The 16,936-nt window shown below is 42.9% G+C and overlaps 1 protein-coding gene across 2 annotated transcripts in view; it reads left to right on the top strand.

The window, feature by feature from the left end:
• PRKG1 (protein kinase cGMP-dependent 1) overlaps nt 1-16,936 on the top strand; it is a 1,248,815-nt gene that overhangs the window by 1,217,775 nt on the left and 14,104 nt on the right. For both annotated transcript variants that reach the window (XM_027593906.2, XM_027593897.2), the window contains exons 11-14: nt 2,429-2,568; nt 3,524-3,613; nt 13,088-13,229; nt 14,602-14,765. In XM_027593906.2, coding sequence (XP_027449707.1) covers nt 2,429-2,568; nt 3,524-3,613; nt 13,088-13,229; nt 14,602-14,765 — 536 coding nt within the window. The remainder of the gene's footprint in view (nt 1-2,428; nt 2,569-3,523; nt 3,614-13,087; nt 13,230-14,601; nt 14,766-16,936) is intronic.

Raw genomic sequence — 16,936 nt, 5'->3', positions numbered from 1 at the left:
TGTCACGGATAGTGAGTAAAGAGATCCCCCATCACAGGCTGCTTACAGACTAGCGAGAGGAGACAGGAGCTGAACGAGTAACGAAAAATAGTCCGTGTATGCGCTTGGGATAGAGCTAGAGAGAACAAGGAAGCAGGGAAAGGGGGGTGGTTTCTCGTTTATAGAGGTTGGTGTGAGGACACGCCGACGAGGAAACATTTGAGCAGAGAACTTCGGGAACTGAGAGGGGGACTCCTGGGGATATCTGTGGGAAAATATTTGGGCAGAAAAGCACAAGCAGATAGACTGAGGCACGGGCTTGCTCGGTGGGCTCCGGGAATAGCAAGGGGGTGGGCGTGACCCAAGCAGAGTGAGTTAGAGGGTAGCTGGGGTCTAGACCTCATAGTCTCTGTGACAGCTTTGTCTTTATAGGAGCGAGATGAGAAGGCACTGGAGTGTTCTGAGTAGAGGAGTGAGGGGATCTGGCTTTGTTTGGCAGACACATGATGTACGCTATCGAGCAGAGCCGACTGGCTGGGGCAAGGGTCCAGCAGACAGACCACGGGCAATTTCCCACCCATGGCACTTTCTCACTTAAGGTCACAATAACTCCATACCGTGTTCTCTTCAGCAAGAACTGGGGCCCCGAGAAGCAAAGCAACTAAGCGAAGGCAGGGTTGAGGTCCAGACCTGTGACCCCAAACCAGAGTTCTTTCCTCCCACCCTGTGTACAAGTAAAAACATACATCACCATCACTGCAAAGAACAATGGACAAGTTTTCCATCAGGTGTGTAAGCCACCCAAGAGACTGAGGTCCTTACACTAAGGGTCCGAAGAGAACATGAGTTCATTTCTTCTCTGGTGTTTAGCACTCTGACACGGCTCATTTCTCATGCTGTCTGTCCAGATTTCTTCTAGAAGTGCGTGTTCACATTTTGTTTTATTATGAACTACAACTGGATTGATTCATTTGAATCACACTCATCTGTCATCTTAAAGAGTTTCAAAGACGCATAGAGGGGCCCTTGGCCACTTAAGGCAAATTCGAATTTCCATTTTTCTCTCTGACCTGTCAGAGAGATTCACAGATGCTGGCCACAGCCTGAGGCCCATTGATGTGAAGTGCCCCTGTGTTGTCGTCCAAGGCCCCTGCCCTGTGGACGTCCTCTTGGACTGTGTGTTCAGTCTGTACACGTGTGCATGAACAACACCGTGAAGAATCGCACTGTGGGGCAGATGACGCAGTAAACAATTCACAACTCCAGGGGGCAGCGATCCTTCAGCTGAAAAGCAGAAACAGCTTGCCATGTCATTTACCCAAGGCCTTCATGACTTCCAAATGATGCAGGCTTGAAGATTCTGTCTGTGGCTCCACAACACTAGAAAACTCTTTGCTGTTGCTATTAAGCAATTAGCTCCATCACCCAGATCTCCTCCTTTCCTTACAAGTCACCTTGTTGAGGGGCACCTGGGGGGGTGCAGTCCGTGAAACCTCCACCTCTGGGTCTCGGCTCAGGTCATGATCTCAGGACCATGAGATCGAGCCCCGTGTCGGGCTCTGTGCTCAGCAGGGAGGCTGCTAGAGATTCTCTCCCTTCCCCCCATCTCTAATAGAAATCTGAAAAAAAAAGTCACCTTGTTGACTTTTTTTTTATAAAACAGTGACCCACAGACCCCCGGCTTGCCTGAGGACCAGTATTCGGAGAACACAAGCCCCCGGGAGCCATGTGAGGCTGCACCAATGGCGTGGAGGCCATGGAGACGGTCCCAGCCCAGCTTAGGCGTTCCCAGTTAGTACGACAAAGCGGTCAGCTTTGAGGACAGACAGGATTAAAGCTATCACGCATACCGGTGAAGAAGAAGAAGAAGAAGTTTTCAGAATCTCTTGAAAATTTTGTTTTAATTGGGAGGAAGTGCAAGGCTGGGCAGTAGGAAGAGAAGAAGGGACAGTACGTGCTTCTGCAGTCTCAGCAGAGAGAGGGGTTTCCTATGGAAACATCTACCAGCCAGGACCGAGGAGGAAGAGTTGTAAAGACCCATACGGCCCTACATCTCCCACATCTACTGGAAGAGAAATTGGAGAATTTTGTTTTTATGCTCTTTTGATTGCAGGAGAGAAACTCTAAAGTATGCTCCAACGTATCGTGTGATATGAAATGAAATAACACAGTGAGAGTCCAATTCACTTTCCCTCTTCCAATCCCAGTAGACACAGCACTAAGTGAGCATCTAGGTACCCTCTATCTGGTCCAGTGGAAGGACCGTGGACAAGAGCCGTGGACCTGGATTTCTGCCCGGCTCCAGCAGGCACGTACCGTGTGACTCAGGCAGCATCCGGGGGGGGTCCCTGCTGCGCTCAGCACACTGGATAATTTGGGGATGAGAAGGCACTCTGTTATATTAATGCTGTGGATTTTTTCTCACTTATTTTCTGTGGTTTTCTTTAAGGTCCAGTTGAAAAGTGAAGAGTCCAAAACCTTTGCCATGAAGATTCTCAAGAAACGCCACATTGTGGATACGAGACAGCAGGAGCATATCCGCTCAGAGAAGCAGATCATGCAGGGGGCGCATTCTGACTTCATAGTGAGGTAAAGACCCCCCCCCCCCCCCCGGGGCTGATGTGCCCTCTCTCTGTGGAAAGTCAAGCCACCAAACCTGTCGCCACTCCTGCTCACCATCACACATTTCATTTACCCAGGAAACATATTTTTAAATCTGATTTTAAGAAAGTTTTGTTAGGCTTTAAAAAAAAAAACAAACAGTTTGAGTCTATCCTTTTTGTTTTAAAGAATCCGATACTGTGAAAAGAACGGTTTTCCCAAAGGAGATCTCTCCATTTCTGCATTCCATTTATATGCTCTCTGTGACTGAAAAACCCTACATAGACTTTGGGAGCTTGAAAGACAAAAATACAAAAATAAAACTGTCCTCCCTTTAATTATTTGAATACTAATATGTAAATTTAATTTTTGGAAGATTAAAAAAATGAAATGACTATTCCATCTCCGTATTTTCAGAGCATTAGTAAGAGGATAACGGGGAGTTCTTATATACAAAAAAAATAAAACCTGTTCTAGTTAATTTGTCAGGGGCACTTAAAAATAGGGCATAAGGTGAACTTAAGGAACAGCATGGGAATTGCATACATGTCTATGTTTGTAAAGTATATCTATTTTATATGCATGTAGATTGCATGTTTATCACCACTCAATGTGGCTCAAGTATCCATGCTTAAAACATCAGCCAAACTGGGACCCCAAGAAGCCACCTTGGTCCATAATCCTTTGGATTCATCCATTCATTGGCCCAGGAAAGACTAGCCCCTACACCATACACATCTTAGTCAGGAGCCTGTTGCCTCCTTTTCCCTATGTGCAAACAGATTTCCTTTAATCTTTCCTTTCCTAATCTTTTCTTTCCTTTAATGACATTTCAAGCTTGGTAAATCAAGTATAAGACTGGAATCTGAGCACTTAAAGCATTTACATTCTTTTCAAAGACAACAACGTTTATAACCCTTGTTTTCTTGTTTGCAATTCACAGATTGTACAGAACGTTTAAGGACAGCAAATATTTGTACATGTTGATGGAAGTGTGCCTGGGTGGAGAGCTCTGGACCATTCTCAGGGATAGGTAGGAGTTTTAAGAAATGTCTATCATTTCTCTAAAAACGTAGTTGACTATGATGGTCTATAAGAAGAGTTCATTATAAAGTATAAAAATCACTTACATGTTACATATGCTTATTTTTCAGAAAATAAGTAAATATGGGCTACAGCCCACCGTACATACATGCTTTAGTCAATGTGATGCTCGCTCTGTTTCTGATTTGTAACTAATGATAAAGGCTTGGTCCAGCATGGAAATGGTAACCTAGCAAGGTATATGCACAGGTCTTTTTTTTTTTTTACCTTGAATTCAGCTAACTGTATGCCTAGAATTCAGTTTGTTGCTGTGACTGAAGGGAACAGAGGTGGGTTCTAGTTGCTATCTGGATTAATTGACAGCTTAATTGCTTTACTCATTGGCCAGATGGGCAGTCTGCCTTTTCTGACATTGAGAATTTTTTTTCCCCGAGTTACTTTTTCTTCTGGCTTTACATTGCTCTTTGGTTTCAAAATTAACAAGGTCCAGCCATCTTCTTTAGGCTTCAGCTGATCTTAGGAAAAAATGAATCCACTTATAAGCAGTATTTCAATCTAATTCAGATTGACTTATGTTTGCCCTTTGAGGGCAAGTAAATTTGGTCTAGTTAGTGCTTGTTTCTATCTCTTATTTATAGAACCAGCAAACTAAAATCTATTCTATAAAATGCCCCAGGAGATCATGATCAATCCGAAATTTTTACTTAAAAGACAATTTTCTTTTCCTGTGAATGATCTTTTGATCATTTCCTATGACTGATCAAACATTTAGAAGTCATCCTTGTTCCTTTGAAGGTTCACCTTTTGACATCTTTTCTTTTTTCATATTTGTTACAGTCTTAACCCACGTCCTCCTTCATTGGGTAACATCTTACTGAAACTCTGTTGTAGACTGCCCTGTTGTTCCCAGAAAGCAGTGCTATTTTTTGACAGCGTGTTACTCTGTAGATATCCCAGCATAGTAATTAACAGAAAACCCAGAGTAGCTTATGAAGTCTCATCCCTAATAGCATTCTTATGGTAACTTTATATGGTAACTTTCTTTGGAAACCTTGAGCTTTCAGGTCTTATCTCCTTTGCCTGCCTTGTATATACCAAATGGATTTCTTTTTACCTTATCTTGTCTTACTTACATTGATGTTGTGTTTCGCTTCTTAAATTTAAGGGCAATGCATCATGTTGGCATTAGGGGCCAGGGTAAACATCTGTACTAAGATGTTTATACTGCATTATTACATTATTTCTAGTAATATTTGAGCACAGATCATATGCCAGGTGTTGTGCTGGAAGCTGGGGATACGATTAAAAAAAGATGTGATCCCCTTCTCATAATTTGCAGACTGCTGCATAAAGTTCCCATTCTGATTTGTGAGTTAATGTCTGCTTCATCCTAATGTGGTTCTACTATTTTTGACCTGACCTTTCAATCCATTTTATTTGAAATATCTTCCCTGATTTGTTCTAATTAGAATAGAAGATAATTAGAATAGAAGATTTACAGGTGGAAGTAAACATGAAAGCAATAATAAGCCACAGAGGGAGAGGAAATAGTTTAAGCTTTTATTAACTTCTTTAAGCAGGCAACAACAATACAAATCAATCTCAAGTCCACTTACGGGCCATCAAACATGCATAGGAATCCAATTTCAATCTAGTTTGTGAAAGAACATATTATTTCCAATTTCTCCCTATTTAACTCGATTTGCATTTTGTTGGCTCCTAAATGCCAGCCAAGGCTTCCGAGGGAGAAGTATTTTGATCGGCCAGGGCACCTCAGGTTGCCATGTAAAAGTGGATGGAGGCAAAATATTAGTGGGTGGTCCTTTCTCTGCCTCAACCTGGATGCTTTTTGGTCAGGACCATTTCCTTCCCTTTTATCATCCCTGGGTTTGGGATACACGGTTGGGGAGTCCCCCGCAGTGCGCTTACTACTCCATGAAGAGGCATGATCTGGAGATAGAAAGGCTACCTGTTCCTTCCCAAAGATTCAGGAGGGCTGAAGCCTCGGTGTTAAAAGCAATAGAACTATTATATATGCATGTAGCACCTTATTGCTTTTATTCTCTTCCCCCCCCCCCCCCGCTACTCAAAAAATTGGTTCTGGGGTTTGGGGGGGTGGGGGGAATAGTTGTGGAGCTCTAGGCTCCAGTTACTACTGCCACTGACTAGCTCTCTATTTGTCTGAGGCTGGAAGCCCTAAAGGTTAATTATTAGAAAGAAACAACAACCACCACCAAAAAATGCCAAGAGACAAAGGAAAACAATTAATTATGCTCTTAGTCACAGTATATATGAAAATTTCCGGGGTCAAAACAAATCCCATTCAATTCATTCCGTTTTCTTTTCGCATCCGAGGAAAGCAGCAGTAGGGAGTAGCTATTCTGAAAGGATAAAGGAAATGGATTGGGGTTGATTTTAAGAAAGGTTTGTGTGACTATTCTTGACCGACATGGTAATACCTCTAAGCCTCAGGGATTTAGCAAAGGAAGTCTGGAGAGCAACAGCCCTCCCTCCTCCTGTCACCTAGTAAGTGAGAGGACCACCTCCTGCCCCTCTTTTTTGTCTCATCCACCTAGAAAAGGACCACACAGTGTTTCTGTTGTTGTCAAAAACTAAGAATTAAAATACTATAAAAAATAAAATGATACCATGTAGACCGACAGACTATTAAGTATTTATCTCTGAGAAAGATATAACTAACACCCCTGACATGTTAATTGTTGCAATTATTTCTTTGGTTTAGTCTTTAGTAGCTCTCATGTTTTGGCTTCTCACTTGCGACTTTGTGTTTTCCACACCTTCTGTACCACCATTTGGAATAGGTGGGTACACGTTTTATTTTATTCACCTTTCCTCCATAATACTTAAAGAACTGGCAATCCCTACAACTTTCTTAATATATAAATGCTAATATATCCTAATATGGTTTTTATAGTAATCTAAAACTCATTTCAACTGTTAATTTTTTTAATATCTGTTAATATTTCCTACTGAATAGCTTATTTCAGAAACCATAATTTTCAAATCACACACCTCTCACTTCTAGTCACGTGTCCTCCTGGACGTGTTTTGTAAGAGGGCGAGTAACTTAAATCTCCATTCTCTTTGATTCTAACTATACTGTGGAGGGTAATCATTTAAATTCCATCCAGGATGCCAAAATGGATAGTGCAAATCAAAAGTATTTCAAGGGGTCAGGAGGGGAGCAGAATCAGAGGATCCTGAACTCACCTCATTGCGGGGACGCACCAAGGTGACAGCTACATTTCGACAAAGAACTCTGAAAACAACCTGAAGACTGTCAGAGCAAGCCCGCCACAGTTCATCGTAGAGAAGAGCCCACATCGGGAAGGGTAAGAGGCACGGACCCACGGCTGGGAACCAGATCTCCCATGAGATTAATCACAGCCAGGAGGGACACCGCCAGCATGGAGAAGCGGGAGGACCAGACCCCACCCCAGGCCCCCCCAGCACGAGGGGTCAGCACGGGGATAACCAGGGCCCATACCATTTGGTGTGGGAAACCAATGACGCTTCACTCAGCAAGGGCTTAAAATCAGCTGGGGGCTTGGCTCCAGGTACTTGAGACATCTCCAGAAGAGCCTGAGGGCAACAGAAAACGGAGTCCCCACCCTTAAAGAACCAGCATAATAAATAAGCTGCCAGGAGGGCACAGAAACGGCAATTTGAAAAGTGCCTGGAGTCACGTGAAGGACATTTATTTCCAGAGTATGCACCGGAGCGGCAGGAACCTTCTCCAGGAAAAAAAGGGCTGGCAGGCATTTCTGTTCCCTTTTCCAGCCTCGATGGGCAGACACTTGGGGAAGCCAGGACTCTAGCACTGCATGCCCCACTCCCACATTCCCTGTGGACCCATCTCCTTCAACCTGCTTCCCTCAGCAGCCATCCCTCCAAAGGGATTCCTGCTTGCCAGTGGGGGGGGGGGGGGGGGGGCAGCGGAGAGCAAGATAACCGCAGCACAGCTCCCATAGCCAAGCCTTTGAGTTACCAGCACAGGGCGGAAAAAAAAACCCTGCCCTTTGGTGCACCCACAGCTGTTGCAGAAAGACCAAGTGTGGCCAGCTCACCGAGTGACCTTGCCACTTAATTTCTTGCAGGTGGGCAGGGAAAAAAAGACAGCAATCCCATTTATAATTGCACCAAGAAGAAGAAGATACCTAGGAATAAACTTAAGCAAGGAGGTAAAAGATCTGTAATGAAAGAAATTGATGATGATGCAAACAAACAGAGAAATATTCCATGCCTCTGGATTGGAAGAATATTAAAATGTCCATTACTGCCAAGGGACTCTACAGATTCATTGCAATCTCCATCAGAATACCAATTGTATTTTTCTCAGAACTGGAGTAATCCCAAAAAAGAACCACCAAGCTGGAGGTATCATAATCCTGGATCTCCAGATATCCTACAAAACTTTAGTAATCAAACCAATATGGCACTGGCACAAAAACAGACACACAGATCAACAGAACAGAATAGGGGGCCCAGAAATAAACTGACACTATTATATGGTTAATTAATCTACAACAAAGGCAAGAATATACAATGGGGAAAAGGCAATCTCTTCAAAGAGCGCTGGGAAAACTGGACAGCTACATGCCAAAGAACGAAACTGGGCCATTTTCTTACGCTGTACACAAAAATAAACTGAAAATGGATTGAAGACCTAAATGTGAGACCTGACAACTTCGAAAAGAAAACAGGGGTAGTAATCTCTTTGATATCACCTTTAGCAACATTTTTCTAGATCCATCTCCTCAGACAAGGGAGGCAAAAGCAAAAATAAACTATTGGGACTACACACAAATAAAAAGCTTCTGCACAGCAAAGGTAACCATCAGCAAATGAGAAGGCAACCGAGTGAATAAGATATTTGCAAATGCTGTAATCGATCAAAAAAAAGTCCAAATAAAAAATGAGCAGAGGACCTGAACATTCATTTTTCCAAAGAAGACATATAGTAGCCAACAGCCCCATGAAAAGCCACTCACCATCACTCGTCATCAGGGAAATGCACATCAAAACCACAATGAGATACCACCTCCCCCCTGTCAGAATGGCTGGAATCAAAAAGACAGAAACCCTCACACACTGTTGGTGGGAATGCAAGCTGGTGCGGCCACTCTGGAAGGAGTATGGGAGTTTCTCAAAAAATTAGAACTAGAACTACCCTATGATCCGGTAATTCTGTTCCAGGGTATTTACCCCAAAAAAAAAAAAACAAAAACAAAAACACAAACAAAAACACTAGTGTGAAAGGATCCATGCATCCCTGTGTTTACTGCAGCATGGTTTACAGTAGCCAAATTAGGAAGCGGCCCAAGTGTCCAACAACAAATGAACGGATAAGATGGGGTGTGTGCATACAGTGGAACATTACTCAGCCATAAAAAAGAATGAGAGCTTGCTATTTGCAACCACACAGATGGACCCAGAGAGTATTGTACTAAGTGAAATGAGTCAGAGAAAGACAAATACCATACGATTTCACTCATCTGTGGACTCCTGAAAACAAAACAGACTCTTAAATACAAAGACCAGACAAGTTTGTCTCCTCCAGAGGAGAGGTTGGTGGGGGAAGGGGAACGGGCGAAATAGATAAAGGGGATGAAGAAGTACAAACTTCCAGTTATAAATCAGTCACCGAGAGGAAAAATACGGCATTGGGAATATAGCCAGTAATACCGCAATAACATGGTGACAGTGACTCCACTCACCGTGGTGAGCACTGAGTGATGTATAGTCCACTGAACCGTTATGTTGTACAAACACTGTATTTTAATTACACTTTGACAACAACAAAAAGCAAAGTATTTCAAGGAAATGAGTCTACTTTCATACTAATGTAGCCTCCCTAGCTTTACAGTTGGCAGTGAACCTTCACGGGCTGCAACACCCTTCAGGTGTGTACTCACTGATGACTGGGGTTAGTAGACACAAGAGGGAACATGCTTTGTCTTTGTTGCTTTCTGTCATTCCAGGACTCCGTTTATGACAAGCTGATTAAACGCTGTGATGAAATGGAAAGCTGGGTCTATCCATGAGTATACATACTTCTCTAGTTCTCTCAAAATGTTACCTACTGCCCTCTAGCTAACAGGAAACTACCAGCCCCTTCTCGAAGAAGGTGTGAGGCCCCATTCCGTATTTAATTGAAATGACACAACTGTCAGGGCATAATTTATTATTTTCAAGACTTTCTTTAAGCAACTTTCTGTTGATAAAACAAGCTTTCATTTTTGTTTTAGATCAAATATATGTTGTCATTTTCAATTCTAATAGTAATTTTTCATTTTGAGTCCCCCTGATGCTATGCTTTCTGACTGCTTTCCAGACGTGTATTTTAAAATCCACAAATTACCCACATCAAAGGTTTAGGGATGAAGCTGTGAAGCTGATACATATTTTGTATGCATATATTATGCCGATTTGTCACATAACAGATTTGAGATAGTGTTTTCATTTAATTCTAAAAATCACTTACAAATATGCTTCTATAGAGGGGAGACTCAAAAGAGATTTTTAAAGGAATGGAAACCAGCTTTCTAGAACCTTCCAAATTCCAAAATGGCTCAGAATCAGAGAAACCTTGAAGACCCAAAGGTGAATGTTGGTGGTCAGTTCACCTGATGACGAAAGCGGGCAGGCAATCTGTACATTTGTGAGAAGTGTAGAGAAAATGAAAAGAACAGAGTTTACCCATGGTAGTTAGCCTTGGCCGTGAAAAGCAGCAAATACCCCAAAGACAGTGTTAATTAGGTATTGCAGACCCCTCCTTCCCATCCCCAGAAGACTTCAGACCTGTCCGTGTCATTCAGTTTTTCTAGATTAAGACACAGCAGCTGAAGACGACTTTTTTGGTGCTCAAGTAGATTGGCTCATGTTTCTCAGGTACCCGGTTGTGTGCCAGGCACTAATTCTAAATATACGTATCAATTATTTGTACCCTTAAGACAATCCAATGCAATAGTTTCTATTACTAGCCCCATCTTGCACAAGGGAATCATAGAGTCTGAGGGAGGTACAGGGCGTTGCTCAACATTAAACAAGTGAAACCCAAATGTGAGCCCAGGATTCTTGCTTCGGTGTCCATATTCCTAACTTAGAGCCTCCTCTTATGAATCTGAGTTTGTATTAGGATTTTTTTTTTCCATCTTCCTGCTAATGACCAACTTAGAATATAAATATGAGATTTATCTTCAGCAGAGATATCCTGAGAAGTTGATCTCTCCTAAGTGTTCACTTTCCTGACAATATTCACAACGTATTTGTCCATTTGGTTCCATTAACAAGTGACTATTAAGGAAAACAGAGATGTTGCCCAAAGTCACAACTGCAGAAATAATCTCCAAGAGTAATCAAGAATTGGTAGGCTTTCAAAAAGGCCCAACGCAATCACAGGACTGATACAAGGAAGTCACTAAGTCTCTCATTAAAACATGTAATGCGAAATAAGACAAAGCTATATTCCACGCACTGTCTGATTTTGTTTTGGTTCTGCCGTGACTTTGCAAAGCTCTCCAGTGACAAAGGACTGGAGTCGCGTAGGGCACTCGGTACAGTTCAAGTGGTGCTCATTACCTGCATGGGGGATGCTAACTATTCACTACCGGTGATCTCCAGTTCAAAGACATCCGCTGCTCTTCATGGGCAAGCATACTTGCTTCAGGGCAAAGAAGAAAGGACCTTCAAGGCACTACTCCAACCCCTTTCTCAATACACAGAATTGCACAGTGTTCCCTCTGCAAAGAGAGTTCCAAGGCAGCAGACAATGGCAGCACACAATGCGTCATTCCTGCTCTAAGAAACTTTTTTCTTGTCCTTATAAATTCACAATTGTTTCATCCAGACATTGTTGAAGAGAAACTAGAATCTTCATAATTATAGTGAAGATTCTAGTAGCTGTAAGAGTAGATATCCTCATGCCTTGAATTGTATTTCAAAAGGAAGATGTTTCTTTGGGAAGAGCTAATTGTTTCGGTGACAACTCGGGGGACATTAGTAGTTGAGGAACTTTCTAGAAGAAACTAGGTCTTTGTAAAAATGACCTGAAAGGTGTTGCTTTCGCCTTAGATTCACTGCTCCATTTTGTAAAAAAAAAATGCCAGTCATGTTCGACTTCCCGGTGTGTTAACCTCTACTCCTCAATACTGAAAAAAGCAGCAAAAGTCACCAAAATGCAAACTGGCATCAGGGACTGTAGTGGAAGTGAGTTTGGAGCCACACTCCCTTTAACGGCCAGTGTGCTCATCTCTCGTGTTACCTCACAGCCTCCTTTGGAGCAGCTGTTCACAGGTATGTTCCAGAAATATCAGGAAATCATTATGTTACATTGACTACTTGGGAAAAGGGAAATACAGTTTTGTTTTTCCCATGAAATTCTTTAAAAAGATAAACAGTTAAAGCATAAAGGTTCTGGGCGCCTGGGTGGCTCAGTCGTTAAGCATCTGCCTTCAGCTCAGGTCATGGTCCCAGGGTCCTGGGGTCAAGTCCCACATCGGGCTCCCTGCTCCCCAGAGAGCCTGCTTCTCCTTCCCCCCCCCCACTCCCCCAGCTTGTGTTCCCTCTCTCACTGTGTCTCTGTCAAATAAATAAAGAAAATCTTAAAAAAAAAAAAAAAAGTATAAAGGTTCTGCTGTGGAACCAAGGAGCTAACCTTAGATGCTGATGTTTTTGTTTTTTGGGTTTTGTCCCCCTTTATTGTTATTTCATTAAAAAAAAAGTAAAGAGAGGGAGAGACTTTGGGCTTTCTTGCTAAACCTCAGAATCAAGTTTCCTAATCTATATTCCCTTCCACGTACCTTTTTCCTTCGACTTATCTCTTTACCCCATCTTTTCTTACTAAGAGGGGGCAATAAGGGTGAGACAGAGGTATTATGTCTCTTGCTGGCAAAAGTTTCGAAAACAGAGTATTTAGCGTGTGAGATATGATTACGTCATAGCATCACACCTCATTTCCTAAGTGGTTCTTTGAAAACATTACCTTTTTTATTCATTCTCTCATGAACTGTATCTGAATTTAGGGAGATTCAGAAACAAGCTCTCTAAAAATAAATATGACTGAATCTATAAACTTTTCCTTAACGAAACAAACCCGTGAAACAGGACTCAAGTCTCCCCCTGGCCAGAAGCTGTGCCTTGGTTGAGGGCAGGGGGCTGCTGGGAGGAAGCCACCAAGTTCGCAGAAGAACTGTGTGGTTGAGCTCTTCTGCAGGCTTGCAGGTTACCTTTAACTATCCCTTCCTAAGGGCAAAGAATTCCATGACTTGATCCTCACGTGCTCTGGAAAACCCAAGGCCGTGCCCATCCTGTGACATTTGGCCGGAGGACGTGGGTCTCTGGGGTCAAACTTGGGCAAAGGAACATCAGGAAATGAGAACACGTAACTAAAATCGTATCCGAGAAACTAATGTCTTCTGTGCTTTCGTTTTCCGGATCTCAGAGGTTCATTTGAAGATTCTACGACCAGATTTTACACAGCATGCGTGGTGGAAGCGTTCGCCTATCTGCATTCCAAAGGAATCATTTATAGGGACCTCAAGCCAGAAAATCTCATCCTGGATCACAGAGGCTACACCAAGCTGGTCAGTACACTCTACACACGGTGTCCGCCCTGCAGTTTTTTAAAATACTCACTTGGCAAGCTGTGTTCATTAACATCTCCATTTCCCCTTGTAAATGCTGTTAACTTTTCTTAAAAGCAGATTTGAGAGTTACTATTTTCAACCAACCATTCTTTTCAAATGATGCAAAAGTTTTATAAGAAATTAAATTGGCTAAATCTAAATTAATACTCCCTTGGCAGACTGTGTTTCAATGGCTATGTTCTAGACCTAGAAGACCTTTGTAGACCTCTTCTGAATCTGCTTTCTGCCATTCACAGGGGATATTTACATTGTAGAAAACCATGAATCGTTTTAATATTTTAGATTCAGGTATAATCTTTACGATTTTACTTATTTGAGAGAGAAAGCAAGAGCGAGAACACGAGCTGGGGAGAGAGGCAGACTCCCCACTGAGCAAGGAGCCGGCAGAAGGACTCGATCCCAGGCCCCTGGGATCATGACCTGAGCCTAACATAGCCTCTTACCTGACTGAGCTATCCAGGCACCCTGTTTTATATATAAGCTTAAGGGGGGGCGGGGGGGGGGCTTGGTAGGTGATATTATCCAGGCCATTTTAATTATAATAGTAGTGATCAATAATAAAATGGGTCACTCTAAAGACTTAACTGTAGGAGGGAAGTTCTCTTATTATAAAATGTACAATTTTTATGGCCCTTGCATCTGCCAGTGCCTATTTTTTTAAACTTTTGGAATTTCTATTCATCCGGTGTTCAAAGAAATCAAATCGAGGCAGTTAATGAGGTAGATTCTCAACCAAATTGTTTTAGAAAAAAATAGATTTTCAGCATTTGATGTTCCTCCATCAAAAGGTTTCTAGAAGAACAAAGAACACATTTGCATTTTATCCCTGTTTGTGTTTACCAAGGGTGGGGATGAACTTTGTGACTCAGCTCCTTCAGCAGTGAAGTGGCTTCTCGATACTAAATGGATTGTCAACCTCCTCAAGCCAGCAGAAATCATGCATATTCTGGAAAATTTGTCAAGGAGGTCCAACGGGTCTTGTAAACATTTTCAGTAAAGGAGTTCTGGCCCAACCTCCCTTGGCATGAAAGGAAGGAAAGATGGAAAATATTTCTGGAAAGAAAGATTTGCCTTTATTTGTAATGACGTCAGTTTCCTCCTGTACTCAGGTTTCCACTTTTCCTATTGAACCTGAGTTTGATCAGGGAGGCTGTATTGTTTGAAGTAGAGACAACCCCTTCTAGACCATAGGACTACAGTAATGGGCATCTGTTTTTATTGTACTATAAGTGCACCACAGCTCAGTAACTTACTGCTTTTAAGCTTACTCTAAGGGTCTCAAAATAACTTGTTTTTCTCTTTTTGTAAGGTTGATTTTGGCTTTGCAAAGAAAATAGGATTTGGAAAGAAAACATGGACTTTTTGTGGGACTCCAGAGTACGTAGCTCCAGAGATCATCCTGAACAAAGGCCATGACATTTCCGCCGACTACTGGTCACTAGGAATCCTAATGTATGAACTTCTGACTGGCAGGTATGGACATTGACATAGAACCACTGATAAAAATAGACCAGCAGACAGCTGCAAACTTGTGCCTTTACCCCTCTGCTCAGGCCGTCTTAAAGCACATCTCACGACTTCTTGTTCGAACATTGCCATTAATTATGCTACTGACCAGGAGTTCATAAAACAAACTCTAAAACAGGTCCAATGAGGGCAAAAGAAACTTAACATCCACTTTTGGCCTCCTCATTGCTAAATCTTTATACATATATGAGAATGTGGAAAAATCCTGGGTCTTTCTGTGAGGTCTTTGAGCCTAGTTGCTTAGCCAGCAATGAAGCAAGGGAGAGAATGGTGTTGTACAAATACCTAGGGGCAACTATTTATAGAAAGAGGAGGACATATTAACAATTGTTGTATCTAAATGAAATGTGAATGCTTTGCAGGTCTTCTGTGGAATAATATTGTAGTCATCCACCACTAAATACTTCCAGGTCTAAGATAGACTGTAAGCTCCTCAAGGAAAAGGAAAACACACCATCCTGCCATGCCCAGGTGACAAGGAGTAGCAGGGTCATTATAAACCACAGAGTTCCAAAGAGGGCTTGGTTTGTCTGGGGCGGCTTTTGAATAAGGCAAGACTGTAGCCGGGCCCTAAAGGAAGAACAGGGGCCCCCTAGAGAATGACAGGGGAGATGGAAGTGAGAGGGCTGGGGACACAGGGGAGCCCCACCCCCAATGCGTGAACTGCAGTGGGGAGGCATAGTACAGGGGAGTCTGTGAACTGATGCATCTGCCCCGGGCACAGGAAAAAAAAAAAAAAAGCTGGGGCTTAAAAGGGCAACTTCAAATAAAGGAACCAGCCCCAGAACCCTGCCAAATGGTGGGAGAGCTGCTGGAACTCTCTACAGGTCTGAGGGGCTGGTGAGCACCCCCACTTATGTTTGCTTCCCCTCCAACTTGATAGCGCAGAGGGGAGCAGAGCCCGGGCACCCTAGCTGGCTTGCCACCGCAGTGAGCCCAGGCCCCTGGCTCGGCAGGTGTCCCACCGGTGTGGCCCCAGCGTGGCACACACCAGGGTATGATGGCTTCAGCCGTCTCACCAAAGTAAAACAGGTGCACAGCACCCCAGAACACTCCGGGCATGCTCTGCTTTGGTTCTAGATGACTTGCCAGAATAACCCTTGTCACCTCCCCACCTTGACTCTAGCTGTCCTGCCAAGGAGCCCCCTTCCTGCAGAACCCCAGGACCACCCCACCTCATGCCCACCTCAGCTTCAGCTGTCCTGCCAGGCATCTTCTCTGCGGAGATCCCTGGGACTGCCCCCGCCCATGCCCACTTTGCTCTGGCCATCCTACCAGGATGGCCCCACACCAAACGGTCCATGCCCCCAAGCCCAGGACAGCTACAGCTCTGTATAGCCAGCCACAGTCACCAGGCCACATAGTCTACACAGGGCTGACCATACACAAGAGCATGCCTTCAAGTGGAGGAGAAGTAGCTGTTCTGCTTAATTTATAGAAACAAAGCAAGTCAAGCAAGACGAGGAGAGAGAGGAATATGCTCCAAATGAAAGAACAACACAAAACTTAAAAAAAAAAATGAAATGAAATGGAGGTAAGCATGGGTCAACTTTGTGAGAACTTGAACAAAGAGAGAGAAAAATACAAAAAAAACAATGAGTCAGAGTTGAAGAATAGTATAATGGAAATCAAAAATACACTGAAGGGAATCAGTAGGGAATTAGAACAGACAGAAGAATGGATCAGAGATCTAGAAGACAGAGAAATGGAAAGTACCCCAGGTGAACAAGAAAAAAAAAAAAGATCTCTTGGAAAATATCAAACAATCTTCCCATTATCTAGGTCTCAGGAGGAGAAGAGAGAGGGGAAAAAAGGCAGACAACATATTTGCAGAAATAATAACTCAAAACTTCCCTAACCTAGAAAAGGAAGTAGACATCCAGATTTAGGAAACCCAAAAAGTTCCAAACAAGATAAACCCATGACTCGTACTATTTAAAATGTCAAAGATTAAAGAGAAAGAGAACATTTCAAAAGCCAGAGAAAAGCTCCTAGTTATGTACGAGGGAAACCCCATAAGGCTATATAAGCTGATTTTTCAGCAGAAACTTTGCAATCACAAAGGAGCAGCATGATACATCCAAAGTGCCAAAAGGAAAAAACCTACACCCAAGAAT

This window comes from Zalophus californianus, chromosome 15, assembly GCF_009762305.2.
Source record: "Zalophus californianus isolate mZalCal1 chromosome 15, mZalCal1.pri.v2, whole genome shotgun sequence".
NCBI classification, from domain to species: Eukaryota; Metazoa; Chordata; class Mammalia; order Carnivora; family Otariidae; genus Zalophus; species Zalophus californianus.
Note: the sequence above shows the minus strand (reverse complement) of the source record. Positions and strands in the feature narration are given on the sequence as shown.